At 36.5% G+C, this 24,447-nt stretch overlaps 1 protein-coding gene across 1 annotated transcript in view; it reads left to right on the top strand.

Moving 5' to 3' along the window:
* Positions 1-24,447, top strand: part of DNAJC5B (DnaJ heat shock protein family (Hsp40) member C5 beta) — a 63,117-nt gene that overhangs the window by 35,993 nt on the left and 2,677 nt on the right. Inside the window, exons 2-3 of the mRNA XM_008068574.1 lie at positions 4,819-5,032; positions 9,062-9,233. Of these exons, the coding sequence (XP_008066765.1) occupies positions 4,819-5,032; positions 9,062-9,233 (386 nt within the window). The remainder of the gene's footprint in view (positions 1-4,818; positions 5,033-9,061; positions 9,234-24,447) is intronic.

Genomic DNA, 24,447 nt, shown 5'->3' with positions numbered 1-24,447 from the left:
GTCTGGGCGACAGAGTGAGACTCCAACTCAAAAAATAAATAAATAAATAAATAAAAATAAAAACTAATAGGATCCATTTGAGGTTTTTTCTTTATGATGATTGCAGCATTGTAGCAATCTGAGGAGTAGTTTTCTTTCTTTCTTCCTCTACCCATCCTCCTTTCTTCAATTTGGTAATCTGTCTTTTAAGGGAACAAATTCTGAACTTTCAGCTCTTCAAAGAGAACAAAATCTGTGACTAGAACTTTAAAATGCTTAGGGGAAAGGACCACACAAGTAATATGTATTTAATAACTTAATATGTTTTAATAACAAAGCTAAAACAGTTTTACAAAAAACTAAGTTTTAAGTTTAAGCATAGTTAACTAAAACTAAATTTTAGTTTAACAAAAAAACCCTAAAGTTAAATCTGTAAACTCAATGTGCAGCTATAAACACTGTTTTTTGTTGGGTTTGTTTTTTTTTTGAGTGAGAGTCTCACTCTGTCACCCAGATTGGAGTGCAGTGGCCACTCCCGGCTACTGCAGCCTTGACCTGCTGGGCTCAGGCGATCCTTCTGCCTCAGCCTTCTGAGTAGCCGGAATTACAGGCACGCGCTACCACGCCCTGCTAATTTTTTGATTTATTATAGAGATGAGGTCTCGCCGAGTTGCCCAGGCGGGTCTCGAACCCGCAGGCTCAGGCATTTCACTCACCTTAGCCTCCCAAATTGCAGGATTACAGGCTGAGCTACCAAGCCCGGCTAAATACTGTTCATTTTGGCTACAACTTTCCATTTTCTTATTTCTTTTTTGCATATTTTTCTGCTTTATCTTTCCCTATATAAAGACACTTATAATTATTTGTGTGTGCATATGTGTGTATGTGAGGAGACCACTGAGGATTTTCATCTCTAAATCCAACGGTCAGTTCTTAGTGCTTCTCTTACATGACCTGTTAGCAGCATTTGCCATAGATGATCACCCTCCTTCTTTACTTGGATCCCTAGACCCCACACTCACTAAATTTTTCCCTCTGTATCATTGGCCTTTCTCTCTGAGTCTTATGATAGTCTGAGTGATGCTCGGCTCCTTAATACCAATGAATGAAAGGGGCAGGGAACTGGTAGAAAGAAGTTCATTTCTGAGTTTGAATCCAGGGAGCAGAGCCAGACTCGAGGCCTTTCTAAAATGGTTCTGATCACCCTCCAGGCTTTTACAGTTCACTTTTATAAGTCCAGGGTTGTTAGTACCTATACATTAGCCATGTGACCAGCAGAGCGTGGTTATAGAACTTGAGTTTCAGCCACAATTATCAATAGTGACATTTTTCGGTCCAGACTTTCTGGTGCCAGGTATCAGAGGTATCTCATAGCTTTTATCAGTAGGGTCCAGCAGAAGTGTTAATCAAGCTTGCCATAGAGTAAAGGGAGTTTTCAAGGCCTAAGACATCATACATCACACAAAAGTTATACAAATCACAAGGCTTATGATTACATTGATACTATATTATTCAAACTTATAACCACTCAGAAAAATGGAGTAAATAGAGATTTGCATCTTTCAGTTGATGGGGCATAGACTACAGGGAAGTCAAGAATCACCTGCAGCTACTTATTGGGAGTGCATAGGAGATAAAGGGAAATACACCTTTTATTAGCTCTCGGGAATATTGTTCAGGAATGTACAGGAGCACTTGAACCTTGCCATGACCTTCTCTAGAGGCTGTACATTAGTGGGTCTCTATACCAATCTCCTTTTCTGGTTTTCCCTTTCCAAAGCTCAGTTCTTATACTTCTTGGAGACCTACTCTTCTGGGAATCTCTTTGGGTTCCATGGTTCTAAATACCATCATCTTCCTGTTGAGAACTCCCAAATGTACATCTGCAGTAGTTCTTGCCTGAACTCCAGATTCATTTCTATTTCCCTCTACACCTAGAAGTCTAATAGGCAACACAAAGGTGTCCAGAATAGAACTCCTGAACCCTAACAAAATACCCCCCACTACAAATATGTATGTCTTACTATCTCTTTAAATAGAAACTCCAAACTTTCAGTTACTCAGGCCAAAACTTTAATAACAGCCTGATTTTTCTTTTTCCCTCCCACCCCATAACCAATCTATCAGTGATTCCTAAAAATAGCTTCAGAATCCAATCACTTCTCATTGTATCCTCCACTACTGCATTTGTCCAAATCATCATGAATTTTTGCCTGGATCACTACAAGTCTCCCCACTTTTGCCTTTGTCCTCTCTAAGACTAAGTGATCCTTCTTTAACTACGTTCTGATCATGTCACACTTCTCAAAACATTCTGATGGTTTCCCACATCACCTAGACTAAGGTCAATGACCTTAAAATTCCTACTAAGCATTCTATGTGCCTAACTTTTGAAATTTAAAAATATAAATAAAAGAGGCAACATAGTGGTGGTTAAGAGCATGTAGTCAGGGCCGGGCTCGGTGGCTCAGCCTGTAATCCCAGCTCTTTGGGAGGCCCAGGTGAGTGGATTTCCTGAGCCCCTGGGTTCGAGACCCACCTGGACAACTTGGCGAGACCTCACCTCTACAAGAAAAACCAAAAATGAGCCGGGTGTGGTAGCGCGCGCCTGTAGTTCCAGCTGCTTGGAAGGTTGAGGCAGAAGGATCGTCAGAGCCCAGCAGGTCGAGGTTGGGCCACCGCACTCCAGTCTGGGCGACAGAGTGAGATTACAACTCAAAAAAAAAAAAAAAAAAGAGCATGTGGTCAGGATCGACATACCTGTGTTCGAAGCCTGGCTTTAATGAATAGCTATGTGATATTGGGTGAGTTATCTAACTTCTCAGTGTCTACACTTCCTCATCAGTAAATAAGATAATTATATCTGTCCCATAGAGTTGTTGTGAGGATTAATGAATTAATATTTATAGCATGCTTATAATATAGTAAACATAAAAGTTTTAAAATGACATAAGAGGCATTTTGTGCTATTAGCAACAGATTTTATTATAAATTCTGTATGTAGAAAAATGGTCTCAACTATAAGAATCTATAAATACTCCAAATATCTTTCAAAAAAGATGAAGAATGTTTTGGTTAAATAAATTTAAAATGAGTCATCATTGTTTTCTTATTTAATCTTATTCTTAGCATGAATTATCCATCATGATTTATGCTTTTAAATATTTTTGAACTTTTTAAGCATCCTAATGCCAAGCTGCTTAAATATTCACCTAATTCCTAATCAATAATACTTTAATCCTAACATATGCTCAGTTTATCATGAAGATTGATTTATAACGTATTGTTTACTTTTCTTCTTTACTTCTAGACTTTCGTTACTGTTTTAAAATGAAGCGATTTGACCCAAACCAATACAATAAACAAAAACTTAAGGTGTATTCCTCATATACTACTGATGATAGGCACAGTACAGAGAAAATGAGTCAGGTGACAGTCATAACATTAATTGACTTCTTAGTGGAGAAAATAGCATAGACTCAGTTTTGAACATGATTTTAATCATTATTTATATCTGTCTGTAAGAGGAAATGAGAAAAACGGCCACCAGTCAGGAATCACTACAGCTGAGTTTTTGTATTCATTGTATAGGTTCCCTTTTATACGTGTGTATAACTGAAAAATAAAGAACACTCACAAATCCCACCCACCACCACCATCTCCTGCCCCAGACAGGGCACATAACCACATCCCTCAGGAACTGCTTTATGATTCTGATCAGAAGAGGAGAAAAGGGCCTTACACTCACAAGTAAATTTCTATAGATTATTTGAGTGGAAAGACCTATTTGGAAAGAGAATACATTTGAATACAAAGGAAGTACAGTACTTGTTCAAAAAAACCAAGGAGAATTGTGGGAGATTTGTGAGGGGGTCAAAATATTTGTTCAAGAGAGTTTGTTCAAATTAAGGACCTTTTCGATGGCTGAGTTAAACTTTTAGAATATGTGATGTGAAGTTCTGTTAATTCTGGAACGTTCTTCTGGTTCTAAATGGAATTTTGGTGTAAACTGGTCCTGTTGCTGGAACCCTTAAAGGCCTCACTGATCAGTTTTTCAGGTAAAGAGAAACTTTCAGGTATGAGGGGGGACCCAAAAAACCCTAGTGTTTTCTTTCAGAGGGTGGGCCCCTCTCTAGATCAAACGATCAACCAAAGTTTTTATCTGGAAGAAAACTCCCGAGATGTGACAAACAGGTAACTGGTTCATCCACCATAACAATGTACCTGCCCACACTGTGCTGAGTGTTCAGCAGTTTTTGACCCAAAATAGCATGATCCCCATGCCCCACTCTCCCTATTCACCAATCTCGTCCCGAGTGACTGACTCCCACCCTCCCATGAAAAAAGGCCTCAAAGGGAAACGTTTTGTCAATGTGAAAGAGGTGAAACAAAAAATAGCAGAAACACCCAAGGCATTAAAATTGATGAGTTCTAAACTGTTTTGAGTAGTGGAAAAACTGTTTCCATAGGTGTATCGCATCAAATGGAGAGTATTTTGAAGGCGACTGAAGCGTAAACATTGAAGAATAAATACACTTTTTTTAATAAATAGATTTCATTTGGGGGACCCCCTCATATTTGCCAACAACAAAATGTGTCATGTTCAACAACTATGCAGCTATTGAGAAATCCTTTGGGGGAGAAATAATACGATTGTGCCTGCACATTAGAAACAAGGCATCCTTTAATGGAAATTAGTTACCTAACTGCCACTAGTGTGAAACTTATTTCATAGTATTTGCATGAATAAAGGATATAAAATGAGCAATGCCCTTCTAAAATGTCATCATTAATTCTTGTCAAATAACACTTTCCTCGTTTTTATTTTATCTTTAAAAGAAAATTGGCCCTGAAACACCATCCAGACAAGAATCCAGATGATCCAGCTGCTGCTGAAAAGTTTAAAGAAATTAACAACGCCCACACAATACTTACTGACATCTCAAAGAGAACCATATATGACAAGTACGGATCATTGGGACTCTATGTGGCTGAGCAATTTGGAGATGAGAATGTTAACACCTACTTCATGCTGTCAAGCTGGTGGGCTAAGGTGAATCTGATTTTTTTTTGCCTTCAAAAACAATTTCCTGGTAGACCACAGTGTTATTTATTCTCTTAGGCTTCATCTCAAAGAAAATCTAACCTTACTATTAACAAACTCTTGTAAATAAAAGGAGATGTTGCTACTACTGAAGGCTGTTTAGGATCATTTTTGTTTTAGCTCATCAAATAATTATAAAATACAGCATGACATAATACTCCTAGACATTAATTATATTGGAATTTGGAACTTCAGGTTAATTCTGACTGCCTCCTCCCCTTTCACAATGACTAATTAAAAACTGACTCATTACTCAAAACCAAAAATAACTTATTAGTGTGACAACTACTTAATAAATGATTTTAGGATAAATTTAGCCATGTACTTCACTATCTATGGTATAGGCTCCATCAGCAAACACAATACTGGGGAGCATGAGTGATAATTATGTCAGAGCCTCACACAGAGCCTGCTGTGAGGTAGAGGAGAAGAAAATGAAGGGGAAAAGGTGAGGATTAAGTAGCAGAGGACAGGAAGTTGGAGAGAAGGATAGGAGGGAACAGGGAGCAAAATGGATATCTGGTCAAGAAAAAGGCAACATTCATAAGGACTTAGTGTAATTGGAATTGACTTTTGTACAGTAAATTTTGTTTGACTTCCTAAGAATCTCTAATATATATGTGCTTGGTAATGGTTTTTATTTGCAAATTTTAATATCCTTATCTTTTGATGAAAATATTTGCATATGGGCCATATACAGTCCATCAGCATCTTTTGTGAACAGTTCATACTCGTATTAAGTTCTAATTTATAGCAGTTATTATTATTAAATCTCCAAAAAGGCAAGTTTCAGGCTCAGTAGTATTTTGATTGCTATTTTCTTCCACTAAATCTTGCAAAATTGAGTTTTATATGAGGGGAGACCCGCCAAAAAACCCAGAAAAGAGCCCTTGTTGTAGTACAGGCTTCCCCCGCTAGATAAGTGTTCTAGAAACCCATCGGCATCAGTGTACCAAATATTAATAGTATTGTTGTAAGAGGCTGAATTCAGCTTCAGTGAATTTTTTGGAGATTCTTTCCATGAAATTGCCCATTTCATGATGGGTGATTTATGAAGGCACCACACCACACTGAATGTTCAGCAGTTTTGGACCAAAAACAGCATGACCCCCTGTGCTCCACCCTCCCCATTCACCTGATCTCACCTGAGTGTCTTGCTTTTGTTTGTTTCTCCGGTTGAAAAAATTCCTCAAAGGGAAATGTTTTGCCAGTGTGGAAGAGGTGAAACAAAGAAAAAAAAAGAAAAAAAAAAAGAAAACCAGCAGTAGCACTAAAAGCCTTTTAAATAGTGGAAAAAGTATCTCAATAGGTGTATTGCATCAAACGGAGAGTACTTTGAAGGTGACTAAAGTTTAAACATGCAAGAATAAATGCACAATTTTTATAAATAAATTTCGATTGAGGGGTCCCCTTCATATATGCAGGAAGAGAGAGAATATGTTTTTGTGCTTAGGCATGCAGAAAGTGTCTGCAACCTAAAGCCTCATTTGCCTACTCCAATTCCCAGATCTGCTTTTTTCCCCCCTCCGGGATACCTGGGATTCTTATGGAAATCTCTTTTTCTCTTGTTGAAGACTTGGGAGGAGGACAAGTTTCTGTGGAGCAGATTTGGGACTTGGAATTAGAGTGTACATACTGACAATGTCATTTATGACAATAGATTGAACATTCATGTGACAATATGGGCTTTCGTGGGCTTGCATGAGCATAACACTCTTTCCATGAGCAGATACATCTGCAGGTCCAGATAATTATACATGTGTACCCGATTACATATTGGGGCCAGCCTGCATAAAAATGAGAATAGTTTTCCTTGCCCAGGAAGTTGATGAAATTGATCAAAATTCATATAGAAGAGCAGAATTTGTCCAGAAGTGCGAGAGTTATTAAAAAAAAATTCCTAATGTGGCTCTTTAAAATTAAGACCACAAAAATATGCCTTTCTTTTTCTGCTTGTGCCAAAGCCCAATTGCACAGTGTCCATCAGAGTGACCCTACGTATAGCATGTATTAAATATACAGTACATGAATGAATCAATGTGCCGTCAAATATACGTATTTATAAAAACATTGGACACTTATTTGTGCCATACCTTGCTAAGCACTATAAGGGATAAGGCAATGCTATTTCCTGCGAAAGGGCTAACAATCTAATTGGAATAATTAAAGGACAAAACAGTATAGGAATGGTAAAAATATTTACAGAGATGAGAATAATATGGAAATTACATAGTATCCACAATAAAAACAAAAAGGGCAAAGTAGCTAGAGAAAAAAGGAGCTTCTTGGGGCAGTGGCTCAAGAACACTGCACAGGAGGGTCTTGGAGGCAGTTGGTGAAGAAGAGGGTGTTGCAGTTGTCTTCAGAGTAACTTACACACTATAAAGTTTCATAGCAAAGAGGTAAAATATGTGAGACTGTGACTAAAGCTGCCCCACTCCAAGTCCCCAGAGGCTACCTCCTCACCTGGGGCCAGAGTCAGAGAGATGGAGTCCTGGGCTAGAAAGCAGGAATGGGGCAGGTGAGGGTCGTCAACATGAAAGATTTCCACCTTAAGTTACGGAAGAGGCACAGGGGTCCTCTTTATGACCCATGCTCCCTTAATTCAATAAAATCTGCATTTCAATTAAAGCTGTATAAACCACATTCTTTCTATTTAAAATCACAAATTGATTTTACTCAGTTCACAAAAATGGACCTCATAACTTCAAATTGGAAACGTTGAGAGCATTTCTTTTTACCTTTCGCTATGACAAACTTAGTGGGCAAACCTTTTATGTTTGTGGGGAAATTCTGCTGTTGCTCACCAGGTGGAGCAAATTATTTATTTATTACTTGTTACATTCATTGATTCAGCAGGTATCTTTACAAGTGTCTGCCACACGCCAAGTACTAAATTCTCAGGTAGGAGAAGCTGAAAGATGACTAACAGATAGTGCCAGCCTGCAAGAAGCTCACGATCTAATACCATGACACACACCTAAAAACTGATCAATGCTCTAAAAGTAGACATTTAAAAAAATAAAAGCATCAAAGTAGTTTTTATGCAGTACACTTGGGGCACAAGGAAAAGAGAAATTGTTTGGGGGCAGAATCAGGAAAGACATCATACATAGGAGGAGACCTTGAGATGAGTCTTACACACCAGGTGACTGGAAAATGGGAAGGGGACGTCTAGGAAGATGACTGTACAGGAAGAACAAAGCTGTAAGGCGGGAAAGAGTAAGAACAAGGCTGTGCTGGGGAGGGTTATTGGCAGAGGCCAGATCACCATAATAAGGCGCTTGGCTATATCTGTGATGCAGAAGGGCTGCTACATGGGTTCATGAGAACATGTATCTCAGAAAGTTCACTCCATCGGCAATGCACGGGATGGATTCGAGAAAGGCAAGAAGGGAGGTGGGGAGGCCAGCTGGGAGGTTGCTGACATGTGCAGACCAGAGATAATGAAGGTCTATTCTAAAGCACTCTGGCCAGGATGGAGACGTGGGGAAGGATGCAAGAGATCTCGAGGAGAGAGACTCTGCAGGACTTGGTGACTAATTGCAATGTGCGGGTACGAGGGGGAGATATCACATAGCTCTTCTTTGGTGAGAATGACTCAGTTCCCTTGGGCAGTGTGGCTCGGCTGGCTCATTTGACCTGTGGAGGCTTTGCTGGTTTGTTTGGTTTTTGTTTTGCTCTGCTTTCCACAGTATAGCTTAAGAATACAGAATAAAATGCCATACTTTATGACTTTGGCTACAAGTCATTTCCTCTGGGTCAAACTTGTTAGACAAAACTTTCTGAGGAAATTGGTTGCCAAGGAAACTTAAAAAAGTAGTTCTTAAAGTAAGGTTGTGGGGGGTGAACTGTGACGTCTTCAGGTCTCTAGGGGTACATGGTCTCAGACTTGATTTCTGGGGGTCTCCCCTCACCCCACCACCCTTCACTCCACCACCCCTCACTTCCATTTTGCTTTGCCTCTGTTTCCCCTAGACTCTGTTTGTCATCTTTGGCCTCTTGACGGGTTGCTATTTTTGCTGCTGCCTGTGTTGCTGCTGCAACTGCTGCTGTGGACACTGCCGGCCCAAGTCATCGATGAGAGAAGAGGACTGCTTCATGTCCCCAGAAGATCTTGAGGAGCAGATCAAGTCCGACATGGAAAAAGGTGGGGTAAGATGAGAGCAGAGGTAGTGGGTGTCCATTCATAGCCTTGACCAACCACCAGTTCCCACAGGGGCAGCTATCATTAAAGTGGAAAAGATCCAACGGTCAAATCAATTCAATTCACGATCTCATTACAAGAAAGTGAGCTCTGGGTTCAGGGAGGGTTGGGTGAGAGTTTCCAGGGTAGGAGAACCAAAGCAGAGTTTATCTTAGAAAATCATTTCAGCTTGTTCTTTTAGCATCTCTATTAAAATAGAAGGAAGAGAACATCAAGAAAAGTTACCAGCCCTTGACTTTTTTTCTTTTTGATGACTCAATAATGAATTTGGGTAAAATTAGAGGAGAGGGATCCTTTTCCTCCTGAAATGTAGCTTCTTTCAGGATAGCTTCAAACCAGCATCATGAAAGAGACTGTTTGCTTTGCTGAAAAACACCTCCATATGTCTATGTGTACGGATGGCCATGATGTATTGCTAGTTCTTCAAGTTCATTCTATTCATAAATGGAAAAGAAAAAATTCAAAGAAAGATAAGATCTCACAGAATTCCCAGCACCAGGAATACATTATGTTCTCTGGGAAATGCCTTTGTCTAAACAAGCTGGGATCAGACCTGCCATTGTCCTGCTCAGTCTCGCAACATAAACCTGCTGTTATTCTCTTCTGTGGAATGTGTTATTATTCTGGATTACAGATTTTATCACTAAATTTCCCAAAAGACAGCCAAATAAAAGAATTACTAGATAATTCTAAAAACTCATTGTTTTTAGACCTGCTGAAATTAGAAATGGTTATCTTCCCTGGACTGTTTTGTACTCTGATCCTTTTGATCACACTGAAACAGAAATGTCAAGCACAAGAGGCTGTTGAAAGACTTCCGTATACCTTTTATTCCCTATCAAATATGGTACTAAGTCATATCCAGTTATTGCCCACACTGACTCCAGCTCAAAGGAAGAAGTCTTCAATTTTGTGACTTGTACTGATCTCCAGACTCAGGATTGGGAACTCAGGACAGAAGAGCCCTTTTTGCAACCTGTGATCCTTTGCTGTGGGGACCAGTAGGTGGCCAGTTCCACTAACAGATGGGGTGTTCTAACCACTTTTTATTGGTACCCTTGGAGCCAAACTGTGAGCCCGTGGTGAAAGACAATTATAATTTTATTTTTGCTTTATTTGTGATATAAAAGGACAAGTTAATCTTTTAATGGGAGGCATGTATACCTAAAAGAGCAGTCACACAAGATTACTACTAAATGAGTAAGGAAGCCGGGCTTGGTGGCTCAGCCTGTAATTCCGCGCCTTGGAGGCGGAGGTGAGTGGATTGCCTGAGCCCACTGGTTTGAGACCCGCCTGGGCAACTTGGTGAGACTTCATCTCTGCAGTAAATCAAAAATTAGCTGGGCGTGGTAGCGCGCACCTGTAATTCTGGCTACTCGGAAGCCTGAGGCGGAAGTATTGCCGGAGCCCAGCAGGTTGAGGCTGCAGTGGCCAGGAGCTGCCGCTGCACTCCAGTCTGGGTGACAGAGCGAGACTCCAACTCAAAAAAAAAAAAAAGTGAGTAAGGAGTGAGCTATGCACATAAAGTCCTTCTCTCTGGAAAGGGCCAGTGACATTGGCACACCTTGCTTACAAATGATTATCCCAGGGTATTAATCCCATCTACTCTTGTGAGGGAGATAAACTACCATAAGATCGTGTTAGAAGCTGTCCCCATTGACCATAAGATCTCCCATAACATCCATCAATCCAGCCCAGAACTTAGAGGACAGGAAGGAATATTGAGAAAAGACAGTATTATCATCATTATCCACTCTGTTGACCTATCTTAACTTTTCCTTTATGGTGAGAAAACCTGGGTGAATTGAACCCAGGCATCCCATATCCAGTGTTTCACACTTCTCTGAAAAACTTCTCAGGGTTTCCTGTTTTAAATTAGATAAAAGTTCTACCAGGTCATTTCAATAGACCTTCTTTGTGGAAGATTTCTTTTCTGGAACAGAAATTCATACTAGGTGCCAGATTCCACCCAGGTTTCCTTCCTGCTGGGTGATTGGTGATGAATCTATGCGCCTCTCACTGTTCTCAGTTCTGACACCCCAGGGCTACCAATTCCATTTCAGAGGTCGGATTCTAGATGAAGTAAAGCATGATCACATTTGACTATGATATTAAGAATCCTTAACCAAAGGGAAAAGCTTTATCTTGTTTTTAAATATTTAAAAGCTCCTATGCAGATATAGTTCAGTTGTTGTGGGTTCTGAAATCTGGGTAGCCTTCTTTAAGAAAAAGAACACAAAATTAGGTCTGAAAATAAATGTTTATTTAGAATGAGAAAAAGAAACCACAACAAACAACAAAACTTAACAACTGACAAATAGCATAAATATCACAATATCTAGAAAAACAGCAATTGTTTAATTAACTACCTGGCACACCTCTGTAAAACTCCTCTCCTCATATTATTTGCCCCCTCATATAACAATAATTTTTGATATTATTTTTACAAGATGAATAGAAAAATAATTGTCTTTCCTCTAGCACATCTAATTAACAAAATTTTATTGCTGATGAATTAGAAAAGTTTCTTTCAGTTTTACAATTCATTGTTGATAATATTGTCTAAATATCTAGGAATTGTCAAATTCAGGAAAACTCCGATCTAGTTTACTTCATATAGAAGATGTAAGACTTGCAAGAATTTTCCACAGACCACCTTTGACTCTGTACATTTCAAACCTCGTTGCTCCTGTACCACAGACACTCCCAGGATTAGAGTCCATTGGACACATTTGTATTGTATGACGCCACCTTTAGCCTGGACCTTCATGTCCCGTCAGCAAGAGAATTTTATCTTAGTGATTCTGAAATTAAATAGAAAATGACAAACATTTTCTCACTTGGGAGATCTTTAATTCTTATGTCTGATCTAATTGTAAAAACCTAGGATTTTAGAGTTGGAAGGAATCCAAGGAATCAACCCTCACTTCCCTACAGCTTTTTTTAGCAGACAGCTCATTTAATAGCTGCCTGTGGTGGGGAGGTTTGGGACCTTGTTTGCAAATAAGAGATGCCTATAAAAATTCAACCACTACAGGAAGGTATGGAGTGAAAGGTAACTCTACAATCCACTCCAGCTCCACAAAGACATCATAACACTTCTTAAAATTTTTCTGTAAGTATTTATAAAATTTTATTTTAAAAATGTTATCATATCCATATATTATGGTTTTTTCCTGCTTCTCTGCTGAGAAAATTTTTTGTTAAAGTCAAATTTATCATTTTTAATGGATTGTGCTTTTGATGTTATGTCTAAGAACTATTAACTAACTTATGTCATGATTTTCTCTAATGTTTTCTAAAAGTTTTATAGTTTTATGCTTGACATTTAGATCTATGATCATTTTGAGTTAATTTTTTATGTAAGGTGTGAGCTTTAGGTTCAGAATTTTTTTTGGCATATGGAATCTAATTATTTCCATCCCATTTATTGAAAAGATTATCTTTTTTACATTGAGTTGTCTTTGCACTTTTGTCAAAAATCCATTAGTCATATTTCTATTCTATTCCTATACTCTCTATTCTGTTCCATTTTCTATGTGTCCCTTCACTAATCCCACAATGTCCTGTTGTCTATAGTTTTAAATTGAGTCTTAAGATCATGTAGTCTGATTTTTCCAATTCATTTTTTTCCCTCAAAATTGTTTTGGCTATTGTAGTATCTTTGCCTGTCTATATAAATTTGAGAGTCAGGTTGTCTACATCTACAGAAATATCCTTCCAGCATTTTTATTGGAATAGCATTGAATTTGTAGACCAATCTGGAAACAACTGATATCATTACTATGTTGAATATTGCAATCCATCAACACAGTATGTGTCTCCACTTATCTAGGTCTCATTTTATTTCTTTCTTGAGCATTTTGTAGTTTTCAGTACACAGAGCTGGTATGTTTTGCTAAATGGATACCTAAGTATTTCATTTTGTAGGGAGCTATCATAAATGACATCGGTTTTAAATTTTGTTTCTAGCATTCCAGTGAATGCAAATATTTATAATTATTTTTGTGTATTAAATCTGTATACTGTGTATTTACTAAGCTCATGTAGTAGTTTTGATTTTGTGTGTGTGTGTGTGTGTATAAATTCTTTGGGATTTTCTACGTAGACAATTATGTCATCTGCAAATACATACAGTTTTATTTCTTCCATTCCAATTTGTTTGCCTTTTGTTTCTTTTTCTTGACTTATTGCACTGGCTAGGATTTCTACACTGCTGTCTCTGTCTATGTCTCTGTTGTCACTGTTTTAAAATTTTTAATTTTTGAATAAGGAATATCACATTTTCACTTTGCACTGGGTTTTACAAATTATATAGCCTGTATGAACTGTAAATCTGGATTTCAAGCTTGATAACCTATGTCAGCAGAAATTTTTCCTTGAAGGACCTACTGTCTACCTTTACATTTATATTTTAAAATCTATATTAGATAAGGATGTTTTAAAAAACAGAGGAATCATACTCACTGGCAAGGAATAAAACAAAATGCCTCCAGAGCATAATTCTCTGCTTTTAGGGAAAAGAGAAGTTAACTGAGGTGAGAAGGGGTGGGGTGAGGAAGAGTGAGTGGAACCAGTGCTAAATATAAATTCATCCAAATGCTATGCTATAGATTATACTGTGCTTGGAGATTTGGTCAGTACATAAAGACTGCAACTGAAAATTTATTTTTTATACATGAGCACTGATTTTAAGATAGTATGATGAGCAATTCTTTCTTCTATTATTGTCTCTGTTTTTTTAAAATCCAGAAATGCTAAAATACAAAGTTTATAAAACTAACGTGAGGCAATCCTCCCTCCAGAATAAAAGTAATAGTAATAGCTCCTTAACACTTTGTCTTCTTATACTTTACTAGACTAACAAATAAGAGGAAAGAGCATGGGTTAACTAGAAGAATACATTTATGATTAATATTGAGTGAATAAAGGCCTCAAATTTTACTTTTAAGAACATGCTATAAGACATACTAAGTATTTCTTAAGTCATGAAAATCCAAGTTTGAAATATGAAATCTCTTTCTACCCATTGACTTAAGAAGAAACCATTAGAAATATTTTTCACCTACCTCAAGACAGTTTTAACAATTCTAATCTTATATCTATGGCTTTTTCATGAACACTTGTTATTATGTGCATATTTCAAACATGCCTGCCCCATTGACCCTAAAGTCTAACATACCTTTCAATGGTGCAACATGGTACCAGTCTCTGCTCAGTAGTGGTGGTACAGGGTGGGATCTGGTACCAGAGGGAAGAAATTTGTTTGGGTTTTTATGTCCATTTCAACTATATCAAATAACATACTCAGCTTCTACCTTTAAGAATTAGATTAGAGGAAGCTCAAACAGTAGCATCTTCAATATTCACTGGCATGTACAGAACTTGTAAACAGATTCCCATCTCTTTCTCAAAATAGAAATATACTTCTAGTAGGATCCTAGGAACACAGTAAGAGTCTATTGTTCTTATGAATCAATCAAGAGTAAATGGAAAAGAGATAGTGTCTTGGGGGATCACTTCCCCTTTTTTGTTGTTTTGGAAAATTTGAAACTTCAAAGATAAGAAGTAATGAATACCAGGTTATTTTCCTTACTTTTGTATGTTCACAAGTTAGAAGTTCTACTTTTTGAAATTTTGAGTCTTGTATTTAAAACAAGCTTATTTAGACCCTATTTTCTTCTAGTGGCTGAAGGCCACAATGAAATCAGAATTTGACCAGCTAAGAGGCCTTTATAGAAACCATTGTGCAATAAAATCTTGTTTCATGGGACAATGTATGTGTATGCAGTGGTGTGTGTGTGTGTGTGTGTGTGTGTGTGTGTGTGTGTGTGTGTATAAGAGCCCAAATTGGAACCAGTTACCTCCAAACACCCTGGCAAAGTAAATCACAAACACAAGAGCTAAATTCAGTTTGTTTTTCAAAGCTGAAGACCATAGAATGAAATCCAGCCAAAATTCCCAGCTAGACCCTAAAAACGTTTTTATGGAGTCATGATTACCCCATTGTTTTTGAAAGAGGGAGAATAAATAGTGATGACCTTGGATCCAAAAAGTGTGAGATTCTGTGTTCAGAAAAATCTGTTGACTGCTTAACTATTCTTGCCATTCACCTGGATAAAACCCAAATCCATTCACAACCACTGAGATGAAGAGGCCATATGGCTTGTAATTAGGCTTCCACTCTTGGCCAAGATATTGAGACATCTATTACATCAGCATTCATCATATCTTGCTGCCCAGGAAAAGGGCACCAAGGAAGAGATTCAAATTCATCCTTCCTCTTTTTTGCCACTCCCTACTCATTTTTCTTCCTATCCCTTCCCCCAGTCAAAAGAACTAATTTCTAAAAATAATACATAGAAAATAATGCTTGCAACTAATCCAAACCATTTGCTTCTTCTTTATGAAAATATCAAGCAAGCATCATCAAAGCCTCAAGTCAGTAGGACAGGTAAGTCAGCTTAGAATGCTCCCTGAAAAAGCAGCTCAAAGTTCCTTTGATATTTGGCTGCCAAGGTTTGAACAAAAATTTACTGGACAGGTTTATTGAGATAGTCTTCCAACAGCAAATGTTTATTGAGCACTTAATATTTGCCTGATACTATACTAGGGGCTGGGGGGGGGGAAGACGTGGTTCTTGGGATCTAGGACCTTACACTCTAGCAAAGGAGAGTTAATATGCAGGTACAATAAACCTGCCAAAGGAGAAGCTCAGGGCTGTAAAAGTGAACACCAGGGGGTCTGACCTGGATGCAGGTTGAGGACAGATTCCCTAGGAAGTGACATTTAAAGCAGAAGATGTAAAGAATAAGGAATTCGGGATAGAGGATTATGAAGATGAAGCACTCTAGAAGGGACAAAAGATTTGGCACAGCCACTCTGATATCCTTGTGGATAAGATGTGAATGTGTTAGACAAGGCAGTGGGAGTCATTTTGGGCTGTTCTACTGAGCAATTTTATGAAGTCATTGAATGAAGCAGAAGTTGTGCAAAGACGATCTTTGTAAAGAAACCCAACTGAGATATGCTCAGCCAAGGGATCAAACCATCAAAATGAAAGGTGATAAATGGAAGCAGTTGAAATCCCCAAGAGTTTGCTAGAGAAGCAAAAGAATGAAAGGATTGACTAGGAAAAGGAGGAATGAAGTCGAGAGGCTCTGTGGAGAAAAATGCAAAAAAGTAGAAGAGAGATGATATGTCATTCAGCCGCAGAAAGGAATAAAGTCCTGATACATGCAGATGCTACAGTGTGGATGAAGCTAGGAATATTATGCTAAGTGAAAGAAGTCAGACACAAAAGGACACATATTGTATGATTCCATTTATATGAAATATTCAGAATGGGGAAGTCTATAGAGGGCAGGAAGTAGATTGGTAGTTGCCAGGGCCTGGGGGAGAAGGGTGGATAGGGAACAACGGTCCAATGAGTACTGGGTTTCCTCTTGGGATAATAAAAATGTTTTGCAACTAGATAGAAGTGGTGAATCATACATTTAGTGCATTCGAGATGCACTCAATTAATTGTTCACTTTTATTTTTATTTATTTATTTTTTAGCTTGGAAAATATAGTTTATTTAGAAGGTAAATTGGAGAGAGGGAGAGAGAAAAAGAGGAGTTTCACCTTCTCAAGGTAGAGGAGAGAGCTAAAGCTAGAACATGTTCTGGCCATAGCTCAAAGAGCCACATGCCACACCAGAGTTTACCAAAGCAAAGGTCGAACTGTTCACTTTTTAAATGGCTAATTTTAAGTTATGTGACTCTCATCTTAATTTTTTAAAAAACAGAGGAGAGGATAGATCAAGATTCGACTAGAGAAAGAAACTGAATACCCTTCCTTCAGAAAAGTAGAAGTTTCTTTTTTCCCTGCAAATTCACCCATGGCACAGAGTGAAGGATACCACAGGCCTAAGCAAGGCATCGATACTCACAAAGAATGGGGACAGAAAAGGTGTCTATCAGCTTTTGATGCCAGCTACCTGGAGGGTAGTATACTGCTAGGGGGTAAGACAGTGGGCTGTGGAGTCAGACAATCCCTTTTCAAGCCCCAAATCTGTAAGTTACTGGTTCAGATTTGGGGATTAATTTGCTTAACTCTTTTATCTGTAGATACAAACAAATATGGCCTGACTTTCTACCTCAGAAGAATATTACCATTACTTTTAGAGTTCCTTATTTGCCTTTCCCTCCTCAGAAGTAATGATCTTAAATTGTTTGTAATCATTTGTTACTATCCTTATATTTATATTCCTAGCGGTATATCACTTGGGTTTGCATATTTTTGAACTTTAAATAAATGGACTTATACTCAATAATTATACTTATTCAGCTTTCTTTCTTTCTTCTTAACCTTTTCTTTCTAAGATTCATTCACACTGTAGTTGTTGTTCATTTATTTTCACTGTTTTATAATATTCTGGGAGAACATTCCATGATTTACTTGTCCTTTTGACTGCTAAGGGACATTTGAGTAGTTTCCACTTTTTTGCTGTTACAAACAGTGCTGCTATGAATGTTCTTGTATATATCTATTTCCTGGCATACAAATACTATGGTTTTTCTAAGTATATACACAAGAGTGGAATTCCTTCATCAAAGAGTATGCACTTCTACAGCTTATCAGATAACACTAAGTAATTCTGCAAAACAGTTGCATTAATTTACATTCCCTCTAACAGTTATTGAGAGTTCCTGTTGCTTCACATTCTTGCCAACATTTGGCATTACCAAACTGAAAATGTGTGCCAATCTGATGGGTGGGAAATGGTATATTATTGTGGTTCTAATTTTTTATCTCCTTGATCACTACTAAGGTTGAACATCTCATATGCTTATTGGTCATTTGATTTCTTCTTCTAGGAAGTGCCCATTCAGATATTTTGCAGATTTTTTAATTATATCCTCTTTTTCCTTATAGATACTTTTTATATTCTGGGTATTAATTCTCTGTCGATTAGGTTTGTTTCAAATATATTTTCCCAGGCTGTGTTTTGGTATTTCATCCTTTATGGTGTCTTTCGATGAACACAAGTTCTTAATTTTGATGTAGACAAACTTTCAATCTTTTGTTTGTTTGTTTGTTTGTTTGTTTGTTTTGAGTCAGGGCCTCACTGTCTCTTCCAGGAAGGAGTGCAATGGCACAATCATGGTTCACTCTAGCCTCGACCTCCTAGGTTCAGGTGACATTTCTGCCTCAGCCTTATTTTTATTTTTGTAAAGATGAGGTCTTGCTATATTGCCTAGCTAGGCTTAAACTCCTGGACTCAAGCACTCCTCCTTCATTGGCCTCCCAAAGTGCTTGAATTATAGGTGTGAGCCACCACACTTGCCAGATTTTTGCATTTTGATTAAGAAATTCTTTCCTATCTCAAGGATATAAAGGTGCTCTTCTATATATTATTTGGATTAATAATTTTGCTTTTTCAGATGTAAGTGTTGAGTTTTACATGATGTAAGATTTCAATTTTACTTTTTTTCCCAGATAGAAAACAAATTGTCTCAGCACACTGGTTTCTAATCTTGGCTTTGATGTACAATTTCTGAACTTTCTGTTCTAGTCCACTGGTCACTTTGTCTAACTGTATGCAATACCACACCCATTTATAGCAATTCTTAATATTTGTTTCGGCAAATCCTCCTTGCTTGTTTTTCAAGAGAGTTACACATCCTTGGTTTCTACTTATCTATGTCATTTTAGAATCAACTTTGTCAAGTTTTTTTTTTGAGTTGGAGTCTCACTCTGTCACCCAGACTGGAGTGCAGTGGCCGCTCCTGGCCACAGCCTTGAGCTGCTGGGCTCCGGTGATCCTTCCGCCTCAGCCTTCCAAGTAGCTGGAACTACGGGCGTGCGCTATCATGCCTGGCTAAGTTATATTACTTAAGACAATGGTCTCCAGTTCTACCCTAGTTCTATTTCGTCCTTTTTAATACAAAACCACTATTTCATACTGTTTTTTTGTGTGTGAGCAGTATTTCACAGTATGTGTGTGTATATACATACATGCCACATTTTCTTTATTTACTCATTCATTGATGGGCACTTAGGTTGATTCCATATCTTTGCGATCATGAATAGTACTGCAATAAACATGAGTGCAGATGTCCTTTTTACCGAATGACTTATTTTCCTTTGGATAGATACCCAAGTGGAATTACTGGATTGAGTGATAGAGATCTACTTTTAGTTCTTTGTGAGATCTCCAGACTGTTTTTCATAGGGGTTTTGTATTAGTTTACACTCCTACAAACAGTATATCAGCATTCCCTTTTCACCACATCTGTGTCAACATCTACTGTCTATTTATTTTTATTTTTTCATAATAGCCATTCTGACTGGGGTAAGGTGGTATCATATTGTAGTTTTAATTTGCATTTCCCTGATGATTAGAAATGTTGAACTTTTAAAAAATGTTTGCCATCTGTATATCTTATTTTGAAAAATTCTTTCTTTCATGACATTTGTTCATGACATTTGCTCACTTTTAAATTGTTTTTTTCAGATTCTGTGAAAAATTACTTTGATATTTTGATAAGAATTTTATTGAAACTATAGATTGCTTTGGGCAGTATGATCATTTTCACAATATTAATTCTTCTAATCCATGAGCCAGTGAGTTTTTCCAATTGTTTGTGTCATCTACAATTTACATATATATTTTTTTATTTATTTATTTTTTAAGATGTGGGGTAAAATTCAGGATTAGGTATACAAGTGGACATCACACAGATAAGGTTTGGGTCTCCCTTTGGTTCCCACTTTGCCTGGTTTGAGATCAGGTACCCTTATTGATGTTATATGCCTCCTTATCCCCACCCTGTCAGTATCCCACTATGGCCAATCCCTTTCTTATAGTTTTATGGTAAATGTTCAGGGTCCATTTATGAGTGAGAACATGTGGTACTCCATTCTTTGTTTCTGTGATGTTATCTATGATTTTTTCATCAGTGTTTTGTAGTTCTCCTTGTAGAGATCTTTCACTTCTTTGGTTAAGTATATTAATTTTTTTTCTGATTTGTTTGAGATCCTTGTGGATTCTGGACATTACTCCTTTGTTGGATGTATAGCTTACAATTTTTTCTCTCATTCTGTAGGTTGTCTGTCTACTCTATTGATTATTTACGTTGCTGTGCAGAAGCTTTTTAGTTTAATTAAGTTCCACTTATTTATTTTAGTTTTTGTTGCATTGCTTTTGGAATTTTAGTTATAAATTATTTGCTTAGGCCAATGTCCAGAAAAGTTTTTTCTTCTAGAATTTTATGGTTTCAGGTCTTACACAAGCCTTTAATGCATCTTGGGTAGATCTTTGTATATGGTGAGAGATAAGATCCAGTTTCATGCTTTTGCGTGTGACTATCCAATTTTCCCAGTGCTACTTATTGAATAAGGTGTCCTTTACCCAATGTATGTTTTTGTCTGCCTTGTTGAAGATAAGTTGGTTGTAGGTATTTAGCTTTATTTTCTGGGTTCTCTATTCTGTTCCATTGGTTTATGCTTCTCCTTTTATAGGAAGTCAAGCCAGAATAATCAGGCGAGAGAAAGAAATAAAGGGCATCCAAATTGGAAAAGAGGAGGACATACTATCTCTATTTGCCAATAATAAAATCTTATACCTAGAAAACCCTAATGATTCTACCAAAAGACACTAGATTTGGTAATTCAGTAAAGTCTCAGGTTACAAAATCAATGAGCAAATATCAGTAGCACTGCTATACATCAATAATGGTCAGGCTAAGATTCAAATCAAGGACTCAATCCTATTTACAATCGCTGCAAAAAATGAAATAAAATACCTAGGAATATACTTAACCAAAGAAATGAAAAGTCTCTACAAGGAGAACAGATGACACAAACAAATGAAAAAACAACCCATGCTCATGGACTGGAAGAATCAATATTATGAAAATGATCATACTGCCTAAAGCAATCTATAGGTTCAATGCAATTCTTATCAAAATACCAATGTAATTTTTCACAGAATCAGAAAAGACAATTCTAAAATTCATATGGAATAACAGCAACAAAAAAAACCTGAATATACAAAGCAATACTAAGCAATCCTAAACAAAAAGAATACATCTGGAGCCATCACATTACCTGACTTCAAATTATAGTACAAGACTATAGTAACCATAATAGGATGGTATTGTCAAGTTCTTTGACAAAAATTCTTTAAGTAAAACATTTTGGGATCTTGGTTAGAATTTCAGTGAATCTACAGATTAACTAGGTAAAATTGACGTCTTAAAGAATTTGAGTCTTCTAATGTGTGACATGGGATATCTCTCCATTTATTAGGGTTTCAATGACTTTCACTAAAGAACGTATCTTATATATCTTTGGTTATATTTGTTCTTGAATACTTTATTTTTAAAGTCACGATCAATCAATAAATGATATATGTATATATAAGTTTTCTACTTTTTTGGTATATGGAAACATTTTGGGTATACATTTGGTATATAGAAGCATTGATTTTGAATCCAAGAAACTTGCTAAACTCTTACTATTTCTAATTATCTGTAAATTCTTTCGAGTTTCTACACAACTGTTTACATCATCTGTGATTAGTGACAGTTTTGAGTCTTCCTTTCCATCCCTTATCAATTTTTCTTTTTTGCCTTTCTGTGTTTGCTGAGACTACCAGTAAAATGTTAAAGAGAAGGTGCTTTCAAGGTAGCATCATAATTCTAGATTTGTTGTAGGTTTTTGAGCAGGTTAAGAAAGTTATCTTCTATTCCTATTTTGTTAGAACATCATTTTATCATAAGGGTAAAATTGTATCAAATACTTTTTTAATCAATTGAGATGATCATGATTATTCTCCTTTAATCTGTTAATGTGATGAATTCTATAAATTGGCTTTCTTAGATGATTAAACGCAATGCAGTCATGATATATTAACTATTTTATTATTTGACGAAATTAATTGTCTAATATTTTGTTTTAGATGCTTGTGACAATGTTAATGAGTGAAAGTGGTCTATAATTTTTCTTTCTCAAACTTTCCTTACTTGTTTTGTATGAAAAATTATACCTCATGAAATAAATTAGGAAGTAGTCCTTTACTTTTTACTTCTCTTGGAAAGTTCATGTAATATTAGGATTCTTTCTATAGGATTTTGCAGAACTTCCTGGGTTAGTGTGTAACTGTACAAATTTTAAACTATTGACTTAATCTATTTAATGTTTTTAGACCAGTCAGGTTTGCTTTCTTTTTTATTTTTTAAATTCATTTTTCAAAATTTCCTCCTATTTTCTTTCGCATATCTGTAGTATCTGTAATGTTCTATTTTTTATTCCTTATATTCTTCATTTCTGCTTTCTCTCTCTCTCTCTCTCTGTCTCTCTCTCTCTCTCTTAAACATTTTCTCTCTCTCATTTCTCTCTCTCTCTTAAACATTTTATAATGTTATCAGTCTTTTCAAATATACAACTTTTGGTTTTGTTGATTCTCTTGTATATTTGTTCTACTTAACTTCTGTTCTTTCTTATTTCTCAACTTATTCTGTTGTTCATTTTCTAACTTCTTAAATTTTGTACTTAACTTTTTAATTTTCAGCCCTTCTTCTGTTCTTATATTAAGAATTTAAGACTACAGTATAAACTTTCCTATAAGGAACACTTTAGCTTCATATACACATACGTTCTTATGTTGTTCTTATCATCAGAGTTCTAAATATGTTTTTAGTTTTAACATGACTTTTCCTTTGATCTGTAAGTTAGGTCTACGTGTATCGTATTTTTTAACCTGTGGGAGTTTTCCAGGTTCCTTTTTGTTGTTTGCATCTTGGTTGATTGCTCTGTGATCAGAGGATAACAACAGTATGATGCCAATACTTTGAAATGTCTTGAGACTTGTACAGCCTATAACTTAGTTTTTATAAATGTTCCACATTGCTTCTAAGCAACATATTCAGCATTTATTAGGTTCATTGTTCCATACATGCCTATTAAGTAAAGCTAATTTATTGTATGCATTAGTTTGCTAGGATTGCCCTGGCAAAGTACCACAGATTGGGTAGTTTAAATGACAGAAATTTGTTCTTTCACAGCTGCAAAGGTTAGAAGTCAGAGATCAAGGTAGCTGGATTGGTTTCTTCTGAGACTTCTCATCTCTTTTCTTGTAGCTAGTCATTTCCTGTTACTTTACATGGTGTTTCCTTTGTGTCCAAATCTCTTCTTATAAGGACACCAGTACTATTGGATTTGGGCCCACTCTACTTCATTTTAACTTAAGTACCTTTTTAAAGACGCTATCTCAAAATATGGTCACATTATATAAGGTACTGGGAGTTAGGAAATTTTGAGGGAGACACAAATCAGTTTATAACATGGTACTTTTCAAATTCTTCATATCCTTAAAGATTTTTTTGGTTGCTTTCATCAATTAGGTACTAAGAGAAACAGTCAAATTTTCCACTGTGATGATGGATTTTTCTATTTCTTTGTAAAGTTCTCTCAATTTTTGCATTATATATTTTGAGGCTATGTTATTAGTGTATATAAATTGATAATTTTTACAACTACTTGGTGAATTAAATATTTGATTATTATGGAGTTACCCTCTAGCTCCAGCAATGTTTTTTGCTTTATATTCTATTTTGTCTGTTAAAATACAGTTACATTTACTTTCTTTTCATTAATGTTTGTGTGATAAACATGTATCCATTCTTTTACTCTACTTTTTATCCTTATTTTTTTTATGTGTCTTTTGTAAACAGCATATAACTGGGGTTTTAAAAATTCGGTCTGGCAATATTTTTGTTTTAAATAGTATTAAGCCCTTTTGTATTTATTGTAATCAATGGTATATTTTGATTTTTCTTTTACTTTTTGTGAGAGACGGTATAAAAGTAATCTTTAAGAGAACAGACTTTGAGAAATATTGCCTAGGTTTGAACACCAGCTCTATTATTTACTACCTATGTAACCTTGGGATAGTTACATAGTTTATAGTCTGTGCCCCAGTTTCTTCATTTTTAAAATGGGTATAATAACCTTACCTCACAGTGCTATTACAACTGTGAAATGAATCAATACACATAAAATGGCAAGAACAATCCTGAGCACATAAGTGGTATTTACATACTTTCTATTAATATATATATGTATATATACATATATATATATATATATATTTTTTTTTTTTTTTTTTG

This window comes from Carlito syrichta, unplaced genomic scaffold (assembly GCF_000164805.1).
Source record: "Carlito syrichta isolate Samal-C Ts95f unplaced genomic scaffold, Tarsius_syrichta-2.0.1 Scaffold109629, whole genome shotgun sequence".
Taxonomy (NCBI): Eukaryota; Metazoa; Chordata; class Mammalia; order Primates; family Tarsiidae; genus Carlito; species Carlito syrichta.
This window is presented reverse-complemented; position numbering and strand designations above follow the sequence as displayed.